The sequence below is a fragment of the Diadema antillarum genome, unplaced genomic scaffold, assembly GCF_040938485.1.
Source record: "Diadema antillarum isolate AM-2024a unplaced genomic scaffold, OU_Dant_1.0 seq00001373_RagTag, whole genome shotgun sequence".
In the NCBI taxonomy this organism is placed as follows: domain Eukaryota; kingdom Metazoa; phylum Echinodermata; class Echinoidea; order Diadematoida; family Diadematidae; genus Diadema; species Diadema antillarum.
The window spans coordinates 225,594-249,863 of record NW_027272134.1 but is presented as its reverse complement, the minus strand read 5'-3'; the positions used below and the strand labels follow the sequence as shown (position 1 = coordinate 249,863).

The window sequence follows — 24,270 nt, the reverse complement described above, 5'->3', positions numbered from 1 at the left end:
ATCATGTATCATGTAGTGACATTAGGAATCGTGAAATGTACAGCGATTTCCAAGAGGAAAGAGGAAAGTTGATTTCTTCTCCAATTCAGCGCCATGTAAACCTTATGCGTGAGAACTAAAACATGTTACTAATATGATCTTCTCTTTCAGTGGTAGTTCTACGTAACTTATTACCTTACTCCGCTTGAGTCAAACTTTTCAAACTCTCCTGCATTCTTCCTGGTAAAAATTAATAAAGATGCTAAAAACAGAGCGTCAGATCGTGCTTACAAAAATTCATTATCGTCATCACTTATTACAATGTCTTAAACCGTGTGCTTCATTGTACATATAGACTTTTCCTATTAAAATCATAATTGTTATGATTTATTTCATTACCTCTTAATCATCATTATAATTGCCTCGTGAGAAAAGTAGATTCGTCTTGTTACCCGTGTAATTTAATCTTGTTTTAGAGGCATAAGGATATAACGACTGAAGTGAAAAATTGTCTGACGCCTCGCACGGCTGGCTTCGTTTTACGCCTCGTTGCATAGTCGCAACTTGAGTGGTCACTGCTTTTACAATTTGTTGTTTCTTTTTATCTCGCACTTGTCGGCCTTCACAATATCCTGAGTAGGCTTTATATAATGCTTTACCTTGTATTCAAATTTATTTACAGTTATCTGCATTGAACATCATCACAATAATACAACAGCCACATACAGTTATGTTTTTTTTCCATTTTTGTTTTAAGAAACAATAAGACGTATTTTCTACATTACAGCGATTCATTTCAACACTAAATAAACAATCCCATGCAGGCATTATAGAGGGCGAAGCTCAAGGCATCTAATCTATAGTGTCCCGCAATTCATGGATGTGGTGGATTTACAGCATCCAAGATCTTAAGGAATTTAAAGCATAGCACCATTCAGTATTCTGTCAATGTTTTTCATCTTTCATATGAGATGTGAATTGGGACTGTAAACGCCACCATCCTAGTATGAATGGAATGTGAAGATGATATTATGAGTAATATATGTTTTATGATCATCATCATTTTCTTCATCGTTATCATCATTATTTTTCTCCTCACTATTATCATTGTTATCACCATTATTATTATTATTGTTATTATTATCATTATTATTATAACTATTATTACTATTAATGTTATCATTATAACTATATTATTATTATTTTTATTATTATCATTATTATTATTATTATTATTATTATTATTATTATTATTATTATTATTATCATTATTATTATTATCATTATCATTATGGTTATCTTCATAATAATCACTGTCACCGTCCATTTATCAACTGTCCATCGATATACTTTAATCTGTCACGTCTGCTTGTTTACCGTTCGGTGAAATGAGTTACGATATATCCTTTAAATATTTTGCGAACAGTTAACTGACTGGAAATCACCGAATATTTTACTGTCTACTGGACTATTAGAATACCATGGATCATCATTATATGTGTTTCTCTGTTCTTTTAAAGGGGACAAAAGAATAACAGAGACTTCATTCTTAGAAGAAATAATTCTCCCTTCATCACTGCAGGTGGTGCTTTATATTCAATACTAGGCCTATAGTATCCAATGAAGATTTGACTGACTGAAAGGGTCTTAGAAATCAATTTGTTAAGTGGATACTTCTCGTTACCGCCATTGGTTTTAGAGCTTTAAAGCTAGCCCTAGGGCGACGTGAAGGAACAGTAACATTATTAAGCTCGGCAGCTGTTCAGCGTAAATTGATTTCAATCGTTAAGAGAGCGTGTATGAGGTGAAGTTGGAAATTGGAGATTTGTCCGCAATATTCATGCTTTAAGTGTTCGCAGTCGGTTTTTTCCTTATTTAGCATCAAATGTGATACTGCGGTTTTTTTCCCTTTCATTGTTTTTTTCATTCATTCTGCCACATTTTTATCATAAACAAAAAGACAAGGAAGTGGGCTACGTTTTTTTTTTCTTCAAAAATACACTTCCTAACAATCTTTCAGATTTGTCTTATGGATGGGTTGAAGCAACTTTGCGGCATTTTAAAATCAACAAATCGACTATACTCAACAATATTTTCATTGTCAAGGGTATCAAAATTTGTGTTCTTATTCTTTTTTTTAAGGAATCAGATTTTTTTTTGCTTACAAAATTCTTCGTGCCGAAACCAGGCAGGAACTATCTATGGTGGCTACGAGAATCAGGGAAAAGGTTGTTGGCAAATTCGATTGTGGATCTGTCTAAACGAGTATGTTAATAAGAATTTCTTGGAGGACGTAGGGAAGGAGGAATTGGGGGGGGGGGGATATCATGGAATACAAAAGTATGTCATACATGGATGCTCATGTCTACGTCCTATACATCAAATACAGACCATTATCAGATGACGCAAAAAAAAAAGAAGATAAGTGTCAAAGTGATTGATGTCATTTACAATTTGAAATATGCTGACAGAGGCATGTATTTGCATAATGAGGAAGAAAGAGCTGCTCCCGTCACATACTCCTCCGACAACTAAAATCCATCCAGAGCTACGCGCGCAGAACACTGTCGGATGAATATCAAAGGAGGCACTTTCTCACCGGGTCTTTTCGTGTCCCGCCAAAACGCGTGACTCGCATCCAGACGACCGGACGAACAAACTCTCCTTTCCTGAAAACAAGCACGTATTGATCTCACGTACATAAATTGGTTATCAAGTGCGCGTGCGCACCCGCGCGCGCTCGCGTGTGCACGTGTGCGCGAGTGCCTGTGACAGCATCCATTGAATGTCAATATGGCATGGTATCATTATGTTACCTACAAGCGTCACATTTTACGTCAAGTTGCAGCATCAATCAATGAAGAAGTCACACTCGCATATCAAGTTGTTTCGAGCTGAGAAAGAAAATAAAAGAAAAACAGCAGAAAAAATAAAACACAAAACCAAGTAAACGCCCACGCTTTCGTCATATCAGGTCTTGTCAATAGCAGGAAACAAATCAAGAAAGTTAGGAAACGGAACACTTGGACCTTAGAAGAATAAAGGTATGAGGAAGAAAATGGCAAATGAAAAAAACAAACAAACCAAGCTTGGCTTTTTAATGCAATACACTTTACCTTGAAACTGTCCATTTTTTAGGGGGGGGGGGGAATCAAAGATCAACAAGGATGTAAATGTCAAGCTGTGAGTAATGTTGAATGCATACATTATGTATATCGCTTCTTTATTTAACATTTTATAGCAAAACACAGTAATTTTGAAAACTGCGTATCCCAAAAGTAGTGCATCAGTAGATGCAATACAATGCCATCTAATCAGGTAGCATTGGTTTGCCTAAAATGTGCGAAAATACACCTGTTATTAAGGGACTCGTTATAGAATAGGCACTTTGAAAATCGAGTAAGTTGAAAATTAATAGGTCGAAATAAGATTACATGAAATCAAGTCAATTTAAACTGCTTTATTTGTTTCGGGTGGAAGGGAGTGTTAAAATTAAATCAAGTTGAATCTGGTAAAATCGAGTCATATCAAATCTAATTATACTGATTTGTTTGCATTAGGCCGGAGTTACACTCGGATCAGATCAAATCAAGTTGAATTAAATCAAATCTGTAGATAAATCAATGCATGCTGGTCAGTTTGTCAGGGTTTTTTTTCAACCAACCCGATTAAACCGGTCCTTATTTTTATTAATATTAACCCTCGGAAACTTCTTCTGATCCTCTGGGTTTTGGTACGCTCTCCCGCATGTATGAAGCACTCGATGTCGGAGAGATGTCTCCTCCCTGACTCTCTCTCTCTCTCTCTCTCTCTCTCTCTCTCTCTCTCTCTCACTCTCTGACATCTATGATTTTCATCCTTCCTACTATCATCGTGATGTTGGTCATATCACCGTGTGTGTACTCAGATGGTTGGTGAAACGTGATAGTATGAAACGAACTAGAAATGCTTGTGTAAATTTAGGGGGAATGGCGGCTATCGACCCATGGACTGATGGTGAAGCTACAGGATCCCAGTCGATGTCCAGTCTCCATCCTTAATCTGCCTGACGAAATAATGTCGTGTTGTCATGGTTACAGCATCAAGGGGAAACACTGTGGTATAAGTTTATAAGGCTCGCTTCGGGGGTTTTACACAGGAGACTACAGGTTCAAAATCCTACCTGGTGTGTACATTTTTTTTTTTTGAAAATAGCATTTCCACAGAACACTGCAGAAGGGGCTTACGTTTTCATCAAGGAATGAGTTGCATTAATGATTGGATTATAGAGGAATGAATTATATTCATTCTTTTAAGCACTCATCAATATTTGACATAAACGTTATAGCTGATTTGTTAAAAAAATTAATGACTAATTTGTACAAGTGGAGAAATAAAACAAAATGAAAGTAAATACTGTAACTGAACGATTAAAGAGAACATTATCATTTTCATTCATTTTGATTACTTGCTTTCAGAACTCCTCCAAGAGACACTATGTATTTTGACTGACCTATTTGTTCTCATTGTTCTGTCTTAGCATGTAGCGCACAAAAGTTAATGAGCGATTCCTAAATGCTCTTCACCATTCGGAAGAAAGGAAAAATCAACAGAATCATTGGCTGTACAAGGTTCAGTCAGACATTCAAAACGGACCACCGCCCTTCACATGTGCCCTCCGTCATGCTGTGGCTCGAAAATAAAAACGAAAAAGACCACTATAATGTACCGGATATCATGTGTACCTCATTTGGCTTTGATGGAATGCTACATTGAAGTTCAAACCACGTGTTGCTGTAGTTGCGCCTGGGTTTCTTTTCAGACGTTCGATCCGCGGACGGTGCAATCATAATTATACCACTCGCGCACGTAGAGGGCGATCGATACCCTTTCGATCATTTCTATTTGCGAAGGCTCTCCGTCAAACCGTGGAAGAATTCTGTCTGACATTGATTTTTTCTTCTGGCGGGAAACGATTATCCTGACACGACAGGCATACAAGCTCGTCCTGGTTAGTGTCGATATTGACTTTTGAAAAGCTGTAGACAATAATGCATAGAGAGAGCGGAGCAAATATATATTTCTGATTAAATCTAAAGCGTACTTGATCCGTAAAATGATATTGTCCCATTGTAGGATTTATGAAATAAGCAGGTTTTCGTTTACTTTATTCAAAGAGTCAAGGCAGGATCATTTCGCTTTGACTGCCTTTTGGAAAAGAAGTTTGCTTTTGTTAACTGAGGCTGCACAGAGTCAAATTACTGAAAGTAAATTTACAAAAATGTTCACATTGATTTCATATATTTGAAAGAAGCAAAAACAAACTCCAAAAAGCACAGATGTGTTAACATAGTCAACTTGTCTCGATAGCCACCTCATCATAACTGGTCATATCGTACGTTGTCTAGAGGAAAAGTGAATATATATATATATATATATATATATATATATATATATATATATATATATATGATAAGACTCCTGAAGAAGGCGGAGGCCGCTGAAAATTTGAGTCGAATAAACTCATTCTTTATTGGCAAAAAAGGCATTACACTTGTATCAGTTCATTTCTTCATTTCTTTACATATATATATATATATATATATATATATATGTATATATATATATATATATTACTTGTACTTATACTTGACTCAGCTCTAGGGATACGGTATTTGGTCATAGTTAGAATATCTCGTGTCTCCTTAAAGGCATAATCTACCATTTGGAGATGAAAAAAAAAACCCACATTAGTGATTTAAAATAGTTCTTGAATAAAAGTTAGGGAAAGAAACAACAACTGTGAAAATTTGAATCCGTATAATCGATGTTAAGTATTGTTAAATACACAAAATGTGAACAATAGCTAAGATAAGAATGCTCCCAGACTAAACCGTGTACAGTCAGTATGGTTACTGAGAAAAATAATGATATCTCCTTGTAATTTAGCCTTTATCGAAAATTCTATGTGGTAGGATGTTTTGTGATGCAACAGATCTACACATATGCATCGAATGTGATATCTTGAACATTTTTAAAATCACTGCTCCCAAAGGTGAACTGGACCTTTAACGTTTTCAATAATACCCATTCAATCCTTTATTACTGCTGACAATGCTTTGCACACGTTTTGCGTACAACGTCTCCCTAAAGCACTGGATCCAGAGTTATAAAATTGTATAAATCAATATATATATCACGTATGTGTGTTGTGTGTGTGTGCGCGTAAGTGTGTGTTTGTTTGTGTGTGTGCGTAAGTGTGTGTTTGTTTGTGTGTGTGCGTAAGTGTGTTTATTTGTGTGTGTGTGTGTGTGTGTGTGAGCGTGTGTGTGTGTGTGTGTGTGTGATGTGTGTGGTGTGTGGTATGGTGTGTGTGTGTGTGTGTGCGTGGTATGGTGTGTGTGTGTGTGTGTGCGTGCGTGTGTGTGTGTGTGTGCGTGTGTGTGTGTGTGTGTGTGTGTGTGTGTGTGTGTGTGTGTTGCTATGTGGTGATAGAGAGAGAGAGAAGGGGAAAATTAGATGTTAAAGGGGAAGGCCTATACCAGTATGAGTTCTAATAGAGCGCTTGATATAATAGCCCTCCTCCGCGACGATGATTTCTCACTGTGTTCCTATGGCAACCCACTGTAGATGACTTTATCACTGCATTGGATACCTCGATTCCCTATACTCCTTTTCCTGGAACCTGTATGGATGCACGGAGTCCCCTCAACACATTGCTTAATCTTGTTACCCCGCCGGGAGAGGTCGGTTTGAGGCGCCTCGATGCGCCCAGGGCCCGCGATTTTTCTTAACGCTGGAAATCAATATTTTCACACTCCTTCCTCCAATTACGGAGAAAAATAGATTATGTACATCGGAAAAATAACAATTATGCGTGCACTGTGGTTTGATGTTTGTAGAGAACATCAAACAGTTCATTGCTTACCAGAGAAACAGCGCCATTTTTACTCCATACTTGGTATGGTCCTCAATCTAACAAGAATGCATTAAATCGTCCCATTCCAAGAAAGTCCATTAGTGATGGTATTATCATAATCTTTTGATAATCTTAAAAAAAACCCCACACATTCAGGCGCTCTGCTTCTAGCTTTAATGTTGTCCTACGAATCGCATTGAGGTATGTTTATGTTGAAATCTAAATTTGTTCCAGCATTTATCTAAGCATAATTTCATTTACATAAACTAGAGCCATTAGGCTGTGAAGTTTTACTTACTAATTAAAAAACAAAGTTTCAATAATAGGGATAGACTTCGAAACTAAATCGACCTTTTTTTTTTCAAGCATAAAGTTGTTAGAAAATTTTGTACCCGAATGATGCAGAATGCAATTATTTTGTTGCAATAAATGACATATAAAACATAAAAGTCTACACAGACTTTACTGGAGATGCTAATGATATCCGCTACTATTGCTCTTACTTATTTCCGCTAAATGTGATCAGTTTTGAAAATAATCATTCCACTCTAAGACGCTGACTATACTATTTGTGCAGCTGAAAATAATGTCAAACGATTTCTATCTACGCACGCATCCCGAAAATCATCTCTTAGTATGTGTAAGGTTCATGAGCGGTTAATTCTGGAATCTTTGTGGATTTAAACTCTCGGCGAGCGTGTACTCGTTCGTATTGACTCTGTCAGCGATGTGCTTTTAGAATGTTTGTTAGTCTCTCGGCCAGTCGCGAGATATGCAAACCATTTTCACCGTTTTAGATTGAGTGTGATTGAAGATGTTGTGGTAGTGAATTGACACGTAGAGAACAAGTTCACGGCGAAGTGGAGAATACCGCGCCAGTGGCTTTCTTTTGATGCGAATGTCGCGGATGTGTCTATAAATAAGGACCTCTTAGACGATGTTAGTATGTGGTTGTGTTTGTCTTCATGCGTCCCGCCAATCAGAACACTCTCACAAACATTATCTAAAACTCAATCCCCACTCCTTTCTCGCCCCATCTCCCTCTTTCCCTCTCTCTCCCTCTCTCTCTCTAACACACACACACACACACACACACACACACACACACACACACACACACACACACACATGATCGTGTAAAAATATATATAAAATATATATATATATGTATATATATACAATATATATATATATATATATATATATGATATACTCTCTCTCTATTTATGATATATATGTATATACATATATGTATGTATATATATATATAAGATTAAAACTAAAATGGCATTAAAACGCTTTATCCTGGCGAGGAAATTAAGCGCATGTTTTAGAAACAAGACACCAAACAGGTTAGTCATCGCATTCTTCACCAGCGACTAGGATGCGATGTGATGTTAGATTAAAAATCCGTTTCTGAAGCAGAACATACACACATTTGTTTATATACATATAAACAAAGTCTATGCTGTGCTTTACTTGCAGTCTCAACTTTATTCTCTAGATGTAATCAGCTGAACATGCTCAAGATAACACGTTTACTGCACTGTGCCTTCTCGAAGTATAGGATATAACGCTTGAGAACAAGTTCTCAATTTCGTGGCGTTGCTTCAAACGATGTATTTCTTTGAAGCAAATATAGTGCATGTTGAAGTGTTTGTCTTCCATGAAGCTTTGAAAGCACACATACAGGGTTAAGGTCCGGAACATTGAAACTTTGCTTATAACTAGTTTTCAAATAAAAACAACTCCTACACAATTGGGACACAAATATTAGATGTAAAAGCAATCGTCCGAGAAACCGGGCATGACCGCGATCCTGTGTTTTTTTTTTCTATATTGACTTACGAAATAAAGTTTGTGCGGGCAACAAAATTCCCGTCAATGCTAAAACAATTTATAAGTTATCATTCTTTATGCGTTATGTTATGCCATGTTTTATTTGTTTTGTTCTAGTTCAGTTCTTTCTTTTAGGGAGTTGCGGGGGATGCTATGTGCTCTGCAACAACGCCATTCTGTAACATGAATCTCCCGTCGCTGGCATGGCTGGGAACACCTGTTTGAAAACGTCAACTCCAGTTAGTTGCTTGGGACATACTCTTAAAAGTCCTGTTTACCTTTGGGAACAGTGATTTAAAAAATGTTTAAGATATCACATTATTGATGCATATGTGTAGGCCTGTTGTATCACAGAACATTCTACCATATAAAATTTTCGCAATAAAGCCTAAAATATAAGGAGATATCAGTATTTTTTTGAATAAAACATAACTGTAGACGGTTTAGTCTGGCAGCATTTTTGTTATGACTATTGTGAATATTTTGTTTATTTAACAATACTTAACATTGATAATACAGAATACGATTTTTACAGTGGCTGTTTCTATCCTAAACTCACATTTTGGAACTATTTTAAAGCACTAATACTGTGTTTTTGTTTCATCTGCAAATGGTAAATTATGCCTTTAAGTTTGGATCATGGTATCCTTAAACAATGATGACGGTCCCACAGAACTCAGGGGACTGTTTCATGAAAGTTGTCGGCCCTGACAAGTTGTCAGTCTCCGACAGCTTCAGTAAAATCCATGGTTTTGATTGGCTGTCAAACTCTGCTCGCTGACCGTTACTATGGTAACTGTCAGAGACTGACATCTTGTCAGGCTGACAACTTTCATGAAACGGTCCCCAGAGTTTTAGTGCTGATTCACTGATGAGCACTGACTGAGCTCCCAGGGAGCCCCGCCATCATCACGCCACCCCATCATTGCCAGATGATCCTCATTTCTTCTCTCCCCTTCTCCTCCAGAGTGTCCTTCCGCTATCACTATCAAAGTATTGACCAGTACTCATCTATATCTAAGAAAGACTTTGCGCTTTGAACGCCTTGTCCAAGGGTGTGTGGGTATATCGGGCAGGATTCGAACTTTAGAATTTCATGTTTAAGGGTCTATAGAGCCTTTTCCACTAACCACCCATCTCGTACGAATGATGAAACTACCCCTCAAAAACCTCTGTAGATTACAAATTTCCTCCCCGTACTGCATATATCATATCCTTATTGTTTATCTTGAGAATCGTGCCTTCATAATGATTCAGGAGCCGTTCCATGTTGATCGATCGGTCTGACATTTACATCGATCCCATAAAGGTCAAGTTGAGTAAAGGCACAATGTTAGAGTACAATGTTCAGGGTCATCATTATCATCATCTTAAAAATCTCATCCATGTCGCTAGCCTTGACAGTGAATAAAGGGGAGGTTTTTTGAGCAATGAGCACGATGAGGGTGCGATACCAAGTTTTTCTTTCTTCACCAACAAGGCGAAGGATTCTGTGCTATCAGAGGATTCTGATAGCGACATGCCTTTACCACGCGCTACTTTGAGGTGGACGGGACTGGCGACTCCTACATCGACTCTCGCTCGGACATTGGGGCTGACCCAACAGTGGCGATGTCACACCTCACCTCTCCGCTTTGTCAGTGGGTGTAACTGATCCCCCGTCTCTTCGGACACACAAGTACAGGACAACCATATCTGGCCATCGAGCTAGAGTAGACTTTCGGCAAGGCTGTCTCCGGTAACAAAATTCAATTATTTTTCCGATGATCACAAGTTCCGCTTTTCACTTCGGCACTTTTTTTTCGCCTATGTCGGCTTCTCCTGGCTTTTCTTCCAGAGTTCTAGTTACCCCAGCGATAGCTCTCACTGTCATATACTTTTACCAGATTATAGGTAACCAGGAGTTTCGTTGTGAATTCAGATGAACAATTTAGACTGTTTGGGTATTTTCTTTTCGCTGTCCATGACGTGCAACCTTTGAAAAAGAATATGTATACCTTCCGCATGATTATCTTTCTTGCGCGTCTTCGCGGATAGGTTTGAGATAAGTATTGCAAAGAATAATTAATTCATCTCGCCTTCCCCCAACCACTCGTGAAACCTGTTGGGTGAGGTAACAAAATGCTAGCCAATAAACCATGCCAAACAAACAAAACCGATTTGTATTGTCCTTCGGCAGTCTCCTCAGATGCGTTTTTCGATGTAGCGCAAAATGTCAATAACGATGATATAGGTTACCTGTGCGATACCTTGATTAAGTCTACATTGTACAGCTATTCTTCTTCTCTCCCTTTGGGCCGAATCTCTCTCCCTCGCCCCTTTCTCTTCCTCTCTCTCTCTCTCTCTCTCCGCCAAATAAACCTGACTATTTGGGCTCTCGCTATTTGCGTCATGAATAGGTCACGTGTACTGGGAAAGTTGTGTCCAATTTTCACAACTTCGGTTTCGAAAAAAAAAGGATTGGAAAAATGAAAGCTCGAAAGGTCAAGAGAAAGTATACTGCACTGTGAAACTGGATGGTTGAATCTAAATCATAGAGTCAGAATAAAGAGTGAACTTCAACCCACACCATTTCCCTGCATCCAAGCAGTTGAAGAGCCATCTAATCTTAAGATTTCCTGGAACAAATATATATATATATATATATATATGACTTTGTCTGAAACGACAATACTGTAAGCAGTGCTAGACAATTTTCAGTTTCCTGGGTCACGTGTGCAGCTTTTGTGTTGAGGGAAAGTGAACAAGGAATGATTTCAATTTTATCTCTGAGATTCAAAGTGACTCAAATCGTCATTGATCCCTGTACATTCGTTTCATTTCGTGAACTCTCTTTTCTCTATTTCTTTCCTTTTTCTCCCTCCTGTCCCTCTTCTTCCCCTCTTTGTCTTTGTCTTCCGTCCTTGTCTTTCCCCATCCTCTCCCCTCCTTCATTATCTCTTACCCCTGTTCATCTTTTCCCAAGATATATGCATAAAAAACATCAGATTGAGGTATCCACTTGGTATGACATTAAGGCATTCGAAAAAATATGAAGACATGATAAATCTAGGTGTAATGTTTACTTGCTTTCGACGATTCTTATTCACTTTCTTTAATTTCTCTCTTATCTGATTCATTTGCTAATCAATGACTCCTTTGTCTTTGCGCATAACGACCAAGAAATTGCTTTGCTTAATTTTCTTTTGTACTAACAATACAGAACTGCTTGCAAGACACCAATCAGAGACTGTACTTAGCAGTGCGGGATGTGTGTGCCTCGAATAAATTTGTCTCAGGGTCGAAGTTTTTTCGTGGCGGACGATCAAACCATTCCAAGTTCAATCTTGATAAGTAGCTGAAATAACAGCCGGAGTGCTGAGCAGACGATCACCAAAAGCGCGCTAAATCGCCAAGGTGTTGGAATTAAAGGTCGCGAGCAATTCTCAGGTGACCAAGATCGGAAATAAAATCCAATTATATGGCTTTTCTCAGTCCATTTGCAGACGCGTACATACAATACACACACACATACACACATGTCTTTATGAGCAACGTTCAACGTACGAATGCACACAGTCTCGGCACACTAAAAATACACGCCCGCCGATGTGAGATGGGTCTGATTAGAACACATCAATGTATTGATGCTAGAGAATTGAGGGAAAAAAACTGAAGAGAAATCGGAAAATTCTCTTAGGACTACACACCAAGGAGTGAAACATTATCATAGGTTTAGGTGGAGGGTACCACGTGACTTTGGTCTAGCCACTGTCTTTAATACATGTATAACATCCGTGCCAGGCTGTGGAATGCATTATTTCACTCTCGTTTGTCACATCGGTGCTGATATACCTCCTGCCTCCATGAATGTATCCGCTGATCTCTAGACAAATTGAGTGAGATTTAATTACAAGGTATATTACTGACATTTCTTTAAATTGACTATTTGACGCAAAAAAGAAACGACCCCCCCCCCCCCAGAAACATAGATGCCTTTGAACCATGTGTTTTCCGAATATAAGAAGACAATATGAACATTATCAAGGATTTTGCTTCATGATATTTATATCGACACCTGACTGCAGTTTTGATTTTTGAGTTTGAGAGGTCTTTTTTTTTATTCATGCAGAGTATACGACTTTAATTGTACGTCCATTCACCAAAAATTACATTGAGAATATGTTTTGTGAGATAAATTTAGCTCGGTCACAACACTGACCTAAAATGGGAGAGAAATCAACGGGAAGGCAAGATGAAGAGACAAACAAAATATCATAAGTTCAGTGAATTTTAGAGTACAGACAGCACTTTCTTAGTTTATTCTGTTTATTGTAAATCATATATTGGGTACCTGCTACTTCTTGCCATGTAGCATACACTTAAATTTTGTTATAAATTGGTAATCTTGTATCCTTGACATCATAAAACAAAGAGATCATGAAAAATTTTGATGAACACATGAAAGACATTGAATGCAACAAAATTTGGATGACATAAAATTTGGTTGTTATAATCTAGTTGGTTGTCATAATCTAGTTACAGCAACACTCTTGAGATGCAATCTATCGCTTTTTAGTGAAATTGAGTTTAGTCCGACACTGACTACGACAAAGATGAAAATGATTAAGGCAAGGTAGCACGCGGAATAATTAAAGAACAATCAAATTAGTTCCCGCAAGCTGGTAAATTCAGCACATGATGAAAGTGCAATTAGATACCTGGGTCAAGAGAGCCCCTCTTGGGGAAAACAACACATTTTCAACCCTAAATGTGCGGCGAACTCCCATGAACGGTATACATAAGCTACCCATAATGATGATACGCTGATATTTCATGCTCTTCGCCAGAAGGCCAAGAAACGATCATTTTCGGGAGCACAGTGGGTACAATAGCGGTACGAATGAGCCGAGTTTTCGGGATTGCGGACGCTTTCGCTGAAATCCCTCCTATTTGAAATGAACTCGTGATTGAAGAGGAAACCAGATCGATGTGGTATTTTGAGAGAAAACATATCCTTAACGATTGTAGCTCACGACACAAAGAATGCAGAAAGACTAGTGTTTAAAAAAAGACATACAGTTTTGAAGCTCTAAGGGGTTTTAAGTATCAATTCCAGCCGTGATTTTCAACAAGAGGGTGAAATGATTTCTCTTCTTACTGAAGCAAAGATGGTATTTGATACGATGTCGTGCCAGTGTTAAGGGTAGTACGTTCAACTTTGCCCGATTTTACATCGTGATCGTCACTCGAAATGTTTCCTCTCCTCACAAGTCGTTCTGTATCTTAGTTATACCATGTAGATCCATGGTCACACTTGGCTTGCTGTGAAGTGAAAGCATTCGCTAATTTGATCTGAGTTGAAATGGTACTGAGTGTTTGTGCAACACGAACAAAGGATGCTCGGCTTTTTGGACCCAGAGTTCATGACATGATTCAGATCTTTTCTAAATCTGAAAACATGAAGAAACTTTTCTCTATACTCGCTCATTATCCTCCAGCTGAAATGGCTTAGATTATGTGAATCTTGATTGATTTTTTTTCTCAAAATAATCAATAGGACCAATCATATTATGACTGTGTTCATATAGATATTCCAGTCCGCTAGAAATACTAGTAATTATCAGTTTTGACGATGGAAAGTGAAAATGACACACGCTTTCTGTATCTCAAGTTTGCAACGCGGCAATGAAAAACATGATAAACAGTAACTTTTACCGGCAGCGGATGCACATAGCAATAACTGTCAAATCATGCTCTTGAGCTTGCAGTAGAATAAAAAAGGTATTTATTCACACAAAATATTTCAGAAAGCTTAGTAGGAAGATCACTATACAGGTACTTCTAAATGGCATGGACCAGCAGATCTAGCGAACCTTCTTAATTTCGCGTTATCAGTAACTAAGCTACCATTTTTTTTAGAACGGAGCGTATGTAAAGTGACATAAACAAACACATCCAAAAAACTATATTTCCCATATTGAAGGCTTGTATCTCAGCAATTTACAACAACTTATCGAAATGGTGCCAGACCTATAGCTAAAACCTTTTCGTGCAAATAAGCGAAGAAAAGGTTAATACACTAAAAATAGCTTGCTTCGTGATATTATGATACCATATATCCATATCAAGGAAAACCTGTCCAATATTCTTATACATTCGATATGTTATACTGGTACACACATACACACATGAACACGCATATACACAGAATAAGAATTAAAAGTCGACAAACCTTACAAATGGCAGAAAGATTGTCAAATCAGTATTACTTTAGTGATTGTTTTCATCTGCTAGTTAAAACAGCAGGGGAGGCTCTGGCTATGGAGAATGTTAAAGACATTATTTACCCTTTTTAGATTAAAAAAAAGCTTTAGTTCATCAAAATAGTTGATGTGAGTTAGGGATAGAAGCAACCAATGTAAACATTTTAATCAGGATCATCAATGTTAAGAATCGTTACCTACATGTGAACAATAGTTACAATAAAATTTTCTCCAGACTAAGCCGTCTGCAGTTATGGTTTATTGAGAAAATCGTGATATCTCCTTATATTTTAGGTTTTATCTTTATATGGTAGGATGTTTTTTGGTACAACTGACCTATACACACTCGCATATGCATCAAATCATATGCATCTCGAACATATTTTTAGTAATCACTGCTCCCAATGGTAAACAGTACCTTTAAAGGCATAATTTACCAATTGCAGACGAAACAAACCAAGCATTAGTGCTTCAAAATAGTTCTAAAACGTGAGTTAGGGATAGAAACAACCAATGTAAAAATTTGATCCAGTATAATCGGTGTCAAGTATTGTTAACTATACAAAATGTGAACAATAGTTATAATCAAAATGTTTCCAGACTAAACCGTCTACAGTTATGGTTTAATGAGAAAAAATAGTGATATCTCCTTATATTTTAGGCTTTATTGCAAAAGTTTTATATGGTAGGATGTTTTGTGATACAACTGACATGGCTGACCTACACATATGCGTCAAAAGTGATATCTTTAACATTTTCACTGCTCCCAAAGGTAAACAGGACCTTTAAGAGTAGGGTAAAACTTAGTCAAAGTGGTTGCTATCCCGAAATGCACCACTTTCACACTCTGTACAGTCGCGCCGCTCTTCAGGCTACATGCGAGTGGTCTCAATTTACATGGACTATCGCTCATTCAATCAGATCCGCTGATTCACGGAGATAACTCACTCACACTGCCAAGCAACACTCAGACGGGAACAGCGGAAGAGAATCAGCGAGGAACTGAACTGCCTCAAATAATTTGCTGTGTGTGTATGTTTTCATGCCCGTGTTTTGTGTTGAGACGTTTGAGTATTGTCGAAGGTATAAGCAACGGGGTAATGATATACGTTAATAAAATAATACAGATAAAGATCTTCAAAATTACGCCTTAAAGACTTCGACAAGACTAGTCATCACGTTCATTATACGTTAATCCTATAGAATCGTTGATTGCCAAGATACGAAATTACAGACAAGAAAGTCATCGCCTATCCTGCTAAGAGAGAGCTTTAGATCTGCGTCGAAAACGCTATTCAAGACAACGCTAATAGGCAAGCTATGGTGTTCTGCGCATGCGCGAGACAGCTGTTGCCATTGTCCAGCCCGGGAGGCTGCGTTGTTTTAACGTTCGCATCGAGGATCTAAAGCTTGCTATTAATCGACAGTGATGCATTCCAGATCTCTTCGATGATCAGTAACTTCCTGGCTATTACCAGTTTTCCAAATTCAGCCATGACTCCATACTGCAAACGATAACATCAAGATTGTAACAGCACGCCGGGAGGGAGTACGACTACTGTAACGCCACTTTAATCCAAGGTTGTTCGAACAATCATGATTATAAATAATCAATTTAGCGGTGCACAAGCATGACAAGTATTCATGTTGTATCTGTGAGGACAACGGAAGTAATCATAACTATCAAACCGTCTCGTCAGATAACAAGATGGTTGGGTGAACATAACAGCTGCTTTGCAAATAACTCGGCAAACATAAGAAATATGCACTCGATTGATAAGTTGTAACGGGGACACAGATGCAGAAAGGTAATGCCGCTAGTTTATTGTATCTGTCCGACTAATTTCTTTATACGGGAGAACTGAGACCTTCCATATAAGGATTTTGTATCCACATCCTTCCTTTTTTTCTATTTTGATAAAGAATTCGAAACATTGCTTGCAGCTCTCTTTATATGGCGATGATGCTGTCTGAAGATGACTTAAGGAGGCTCACGCGACAAAGTCATGCCCCCGATCGAGGCGGACAAAACTTCGGCGGACAGAAGGAGGCTAATTCGCAGTGTCAACACCGCCGAAACAACATGAGCGTCATTCTGTACCAACTTCGCGGCAAAACGTTTGGGTTTTTTAGAAAGGGGAAACACCACTTTTAGGGCATGTCAATACACTGCTTGCACAATTGACAGAACCTGAATTTCAAATACTGGCTTGATCACATCTGATTGAATTATAGAACTGGAGACCGGGGCGCCACACAGAAAATAATGTTTCACGTATCGAAAGAGACATGAGTGTGTCTTGCGCTGCTGTGAAAAATATGCCTCGTTCGGGACGATCGATAGCGTGAAGAGCACAAGAATATTCTGATTCTATATCTAATAGCGAATGAAAGTTGCAATTACCAGTTGAGAGTCAGAAAGAATAATGAATGTAATGATAATGAGAATAAAAAAGTTTACCCAGTGAGTTCACCCAATAAATTCTCACAATATTTTTTTTTCCAAAATCGTGTGCATTGCATCTAGTATTGCATCTTAGCCACAATCCAATCATTGATGGAAGAGAGAAACCCTGATCTTGTCATACATGAATTCGGAAATAGTAACGAGAAGAGGTCGTTTATTCGGCCTATGATTATTTTTTACTTTGTTGGTTCGTCTGGTTCGGTTATTATCTTAGTTGGTTTTTGTTTGTTTGTGGATATAGCTGTATATTCATCTTATATTATGTCTATCTTTTTACTGAATACTATTCTTTTTTTTTTTGGGGGGGGGGGGAGGGAGGGAGGGGAAGGGATAGGGAAGATGAGGTAAGATGGAAAGTAATATAGTTGCATATACCTGAGTGAGAAAAGGTCGTGGAACTATGGAGATAGGGAGTGGGCGGATCGGTCTGCGAACAAGAGCCGCCATGGTAGCGATCCGAGTGAGGCCTCAGCAAAGATCCAGTGTCGACGGGAAAATCATGTCAAAGAGCGTCAAGTGATGGAAGTCGAAGAGCCATCCATCAATTTACGAACACGTCGACGAAAAGTGTGGCCACTCGGCGTGCGACGACACCGTCCCTTGATAATCCCCTCCCCCAAGCCCAATCAGCCTAGTTGTTGGGGTCTTTCGATGTGCTTTACAAAGAGGAGCTTAATCACGTGCGGACATAACCCGAACTATGGACCCCATGGCAATCAATGATGAAGACAAGTTTGTTATGTAAAGTCGACTTTTCGTAACGTTATGCGGGTCACGAGAAGCAAAAGGAGTAACGGTATATAGCCAGACGGGAAAACGATGTTAACTTCAAGAATATAACGCGTTGATATTGGCAATCGCACGGTAAGACAAAAATGAAATAAAGAATAAGAAGAGGAAAGAAATAAAGCAAGCAAATAAAATATCTCCAAGTTATGTTACCTGTGTACGCCCCTACTTATTGACCGGGACCGATATCTCTTCGTTTCGGGAACCCCAAGAGTTCAGCTTCATCAAAGATCTACATCGATGGCGACAATTTCAGTATCAGACAAAGTAGACCGGAAGCGCAGTCGTTTAAATGGACGTTGATTAATGCCGACGCCGGAAATGGCGCGAAAGAGAGAGAGAGAGAGAGAGAGAGAGAGAGAGAGAGAGAGGGAGAGAGAGAGAGGGAGTGAGAGAAATAGGGAGAGAGGGAGAAAGAAAAAAAAAGCACACAAAGAGAGCGGCCGAAATCAGAGAGGGTCGATTCTTTTGATACTCGGCGTGCCCTTTGAGGGGTGAGTTGTCAGGAGCCCTTTTTTTCGCTGTTCAAATGAGGGCGTAAATCTTGGCGGGATTTCATCGGGTGCAATCAGATATACACTATTGCCGTAAAAATTGGGGGGGGGGGGGGGAAACGAACTCGGTAGAGTTCATGGTACTGCTCTAACCACCAATCTCTGGCTCACAGTTGGTTATGGACATCTTGTCAGGTTTAGGGAGCTGGGTATTCGTTTCTTTCTACTCTCTATCAGCCCTTCTATCTCCCCTCCCCCTCTCTCCCCTCTCTCTCCCGCTCACTCTCTCTCCCTCTCATTCACGACATTCTCGTAATAGTCATGATAGCCCTTCCTTACCCACATGTAACGTTTGCTCAGAACTGTCTTACCTTTATTAATTACTATGGGTGGGGGATTCTGCTTTTGAAAGTGGAAAAATGTGCCTTACAAGTCGAACAAAAAAACAACAAAAACATTATCATCATCAGAATTCGGATGTGGAAACGCCACGTATATTAATGCATCTTTTCGAGTCGTAAATGTTATTCGGATGTTCCTTGAAACGACAGGACAATGTTCACACAATGAGAACAGCGTATCAGTAGGCATAACATTCTCCCCATTTCCCCCCATAAACAACAACAACAACAACAACAACAACAACAACAACAACAACAACAACAACAACACTTCGTTACAACGTTTTTCTTTAAGTACTAAAATCATGCATACCATGCATCACCATGATCACCATTACTTGAAAAAGAAAGTCAATCAACGTTTTCAAATTGCCTCACAATAGATGTAACTGTATATGACGTACTTGCAACTAACTATGGCACTAGCTCATACGCCCTTTAATCAACAAAACAGACACACATTCCCGTAAATTAGATATGTCATGCGAGACTGCTGAAGGAGGGATCAAAATCGAAAATAATCTTCAAGTAGAGTATATTATATTCATGATATATAATGATGAATGAAAATTCATTTCATTCAAAGCCGCAGGGCAGTGACGCAATAATGCACTCACGTCATGCTACATCTGCGTGAGATCAAACTGATATAAAGCCCTCTCGCATCGACCTACCTATTCGCGGTATTCCATTGAACAAAGAAACGAGTTGGTTACAGTGGACATGGATGGAAATGCGGTCAAGTTTCATCGCTTCACACTAAATGCAAATTTGCAAAGGCAAGGGTATTTCACACAGAGACGAGGAAAACGGAAATGGGTCGCAGTGTACGAGTTCCCCCCCCCCCGCGTTCATTGCCCCTTCCCCCGTTTTTTTAAAATATATTTAACATGTCTTCGACCACCATATCTCAAAATTAATCTAGAGTGGAGTGTTACCTAACATGTCCTATAACAGTTCAAGGGAAATGAGAACACGCCAGTTTCGCGCATCTGCGGTGCGAAAGTTTAATTTGGCCGTGCGTTGCATCACCAACCAGCCTTTTTATTCCCTCTCTCTACCTCTTTTTCTCCCTACCCCCCCCCCCCCTCTCTCTCTCTCTCTCTTACTCATAAGGGTACGGCGGAGAAGGAGATTGAAGGTAGCTTCGACACACGGATTGGCTGCATGGTTTGGAATGTCATAAACGAACTGCACCACGTAATTAAAATGCTACAGTCATGATAGTGAATGCGTTTTGCGCTTCTTCAATATTTGTTCGAATTATCATTCTTCATTATGATATATATAATTATATATATCAAATTGTGAGGATTCAAAAGCTACGTCTCCCACCTCTTCTTTACTCTCGTTATATAAATGAATATATATATGTATATATATATATATATATATATATATATATATATATATATATATATATATATATATTATATTATATTATATTGGGATGATCGTAGATTAAACACCACTTGATATAATTCTATTTTACAGAAATGTTTGCATGTGATAGTGCACATGTGGTGAAAAGGGGTTTTCTCCTAATATGATTATTTAGCAAAGCTTATGGAGCAAACAGATTCCGGTTCCTTTAACAATGAGTCTCTTCTCAACTTCAGATGAAGGGAAAGGACAGGATAAGAGACAAAGGGGGGGGGGTAGGGGAGGGGGGATAAATAACAATTATAAAAAAGACACCCCTTCCCTGGCAATGCTCTGCCTTGTTCTCACGGTTACTATCACTCCTAGGCGCTGAGATGGCAAGGAAGAAACAGTGAATTTCTTTCCATAATCTGCTAGCAAAAGTGCAAGAACACCTTCGGCGGCGCCTCGCATACTGTCCTGATGACTGGTCCAGGGGAAGATTTGTTGTTTTGCTGGTAGTGGTTGTGATGTTGTGTGTGTGTGTGTGTGTGTGTGTGTGTGTGTGTGTGTGTGTGTGTGTGTGTGTGTGTGTGCATGTTTGATTGTTTGTGTGTGTTTTTTTTTCTCTCTGTTGTCTTCTCGCAAGGCAGGGGAACCCGAAGTAAGGGAGGAGGGCCCGTCAACAATATGACCGTTGCTGAGAAGTGGAAACGTCGTCTGACTTTACTAATAACAATGAATAAGTTCCTTTTCTTTCTCTCCTTCCTTTCCCCCTCTGTCGAACCCCTACTCGAATATCCCACCCCATCCCCGGCCCATTCCAATGCTGTTCATTCAAGGTCGATCGCGCCCGGAATTGCGTAAGATTGCCTTTCAAAAAACTATCGGAAGAGACCACAATACACAGAAAAGAACAACAATAACAATAAAGAAAAAGAAAAAAAACGGTCACATGCACACACAAAAGGCAAACCCGGACTCCATTGGTAGGGTTGGGGAGGGAAGGGAGGGAAACTGCACTTTCATCATGTTCATGTTGTTTGCCATCTCTGGTCACGTGACATGGGACTTGATTCCGTCACTTTCATGACTTTCATTGATACTTGACTCGTTCAATTGAAGCAAGAAAAAAAATCGTCCTTCGCCCGTCATGGTATTCGATGTCTGCTGCTCATTGCATTTTTTTTTCCTTTTCGTGGTGGTAACTTAAAGGGATGGGTATGGTCTTTGTTGAGATGGGGGATTCAGCTATTAACTTTGTGCAAGATTATTAGAAACCACTTATGAAATATTAAAGAGCATACAATTCTACGGGGAATTAAATGTTCATTTGATGAAAATCGGTTTTGAAATGCCTGAGATATTAAAAAAAACACCAAAGTGATCTTAATAAAAGGCCGGTCCAACCGTTTTTTTAAGACCTCTTTGTTTTGGTAATATCTTAACCATTTCAAAACCGATTTTCATCAAATAAACTTTAAATTTCTCAGAAAATTGAATTCTCTTTCATATTTCATAACAGATTTTTCATTACAAGTTGGAAACCTCAAGCCACATCTCAACCAAAACTATACCATCCCTTTAAGATCACATTAGACCACCTCCACACTATTACCTCTGCTCTTTTCAGCAGGACTTTCAACCTTTTGAATCCCAGGGCAATACCCTTCCTCATTGCCATTTCATTCTATACAGCCATCTTTAACCCTCTATCATTATATGTTTCCACATTGATTTCCTATCCACATAGGTACGTGTGTGAAAGTAGAGGGATAAAGGAGGGAACTCTGCAAGTCCTCATTAGTATTGCTATGAATCTATGAGATTGACGAGTCTTACCAGTTTTAATGGCGGAAAAGGGATCGGAGCGTGGTATCCGACCCCATCTCGGCTCTATCGTTGTGTCGGGGAGTATACTTTTATCGTTATTGATGTGTTCGAACGCCAGCTCGATGATTTCCAGATCTTTTTGAGTTGCATCTTCCAAGATAATTCCTGCATTCAGAGGAAAAGATAAAGAAAAACACAAAAACAATGAATAGATGTAATCATATCACGTACGATGCAGTGTTGGCAAACGTTCAGTGATGCAAATAGCTCCACACCACACAAGAGTTCCTGATTTGGAGAAGCAAAACGAACACAAGGTTTATTTAAAAAAAAATGATTTATGATGATTACAATTATATTTTTCATTGAAATGAAATAGAATGATATGTGTAAGCCTACTGTGTTATTACTAACGTGAAAAAAAAATAAAACACACAAACAAACAGGAATACACCTACTTAAATACAACGGATGATAAAGTATGTCTTGTTGAAGAATTTGCTGTGTCATCTATTTTACTAGCGGTGTCCTTTTTGTGCTATAATCACATAATGATCAGATTATTTTGTAATTCGTTTAAGAAACGCAGCATGGAAGAACGATGCCAAGAAGTTACACCAACAGGGGCGAGCGAATCACCAACCGTGAGGATATGCTCTGCATTATGTTCAGCATTTATCTTAAGTTTTTAATTTTCTGTGATGCAGGTTTACACGGCCAGAAGGTCAACGGCATGGGCGTTTTCATTTCCCCTTCTTTCGTCTGCTCTCAAACTATGTCGTTCTGGGCACTAAACCTTTTTCTCCACAGTTTCTCTCCCTGTCCTTCCTCTGTCTTTTTCCCTCTCTTCCTCGTTACATCTTTTCCTCCTCCGTTTCCCTCCTCGCAGCTCTTATGTACCTTGATGTACATCGATATGTCACCTGACCGAATCCATTAATGTATTTGTAGCCGAAACTCGATGTTGACACACGTGTCGCTCCTATCGGTGCGTGATACATCATAGGAGCGTGCATGCAGCGACTCTTCCGATCTCGGTGCTTCCCTATCTTCTACGGATGCAGCCAAACGTTTTTAAGTCGTTAAAATCGCTATTCTACCCTCTTTGAAGAGAGAAAAAAAAAAACCGGCTCCCTCACGCACGCGTAGAATTAATGCAATTGTCACTGTTGTTCCTGCTGTCGCGAAAACTTTAAATTGGTGAAAGACAACTGGAATAAAAGAAGAAAGTAAGCATCTTAAAGTGTTGCAGACGAGAGATGAAAACTTCCCAAGGCTTTCGTACAGTAATGGTAGATCTGGCTCCTGTAAGAAAGCGATTTGATTTTTTTTTTCGGGGGGGGGGGGGCTGTTCATGTTCGCCTGTATGACAGTGTGCACTCTAAATTCGTTGGATTAAAAAGTAATCTAATAGACCATGAGGAGGGACAAATCCAAATAAGATTATTAATTTCAAATCTAATGGATTTAATTTCTAAATCAATTAGACTAAAAAATTGTAATCTTATGTAGATTTGTCCTTCCTGATGGTCTTAGTAGATTACTTTTTAATCCAACGAATTTAACTTAACATGGCATTTTCAAAAAAAGCATTTGTGCCTGAAAACAGACGATAGACGATATGTTGTACGACATACCGGAAGTCGGGCGGGCACCCGGCAGCATCCCCCGAAAGGTGTACTCAGCCTTTCCCATGAAGATTAGTGTGCTGCCTCATCTTAACCACACATTTCTTTTTTCTTCTGATACTGGTAAAACGATTTAGGTACTTACAAACTAGTATAGACATGGCTGACGTCACTGAAAGTGCTGGTGTTTAACTGTAATGACCCCAACAAATTGGACAGACCAAAAATGCGATAGCAGACACGGCTTTGTCTCAAAATCCCTCATCACTTTCTTCACGGCATACCACTAACTTTCCACATTGAAGACTAAGAGATGCCCTGAAAAAAAAAAGAGA

The 24,270-nt window shown here is 38.9% G+C and overlaps 1 protein-coding gene across 1 annotated transcript in view; it reads right to left on the bottom strand.

Moving 5' to 3' along the window:
* The window catches only part of LOC139708788 (glutamate receptor ionotropic, kainate 2-like), a 52,965-nt gene extending 28,963 nt beyond the window's left edge, over nt 1-24,002 (bottom strand). Inside the window, exons 1-2 of the mRNA XM_071620737.1 lie at nt 23,945-24,002; nt 22,317-22,472 (exon numbers count right to left, since the gene is read on the bottom strand). Of these exons, the coding sequence (XP_071476838.1) occupies nt 22,317-22,472; nt 23,945-24,002 (214 nt within the window). The remainder of the gene's footprint in view (nt 1-22,316; nt 22,473-23,944) is intronic.
* Nucleotides 24,003-24,270: the final 268 nt, after the last annotated feature.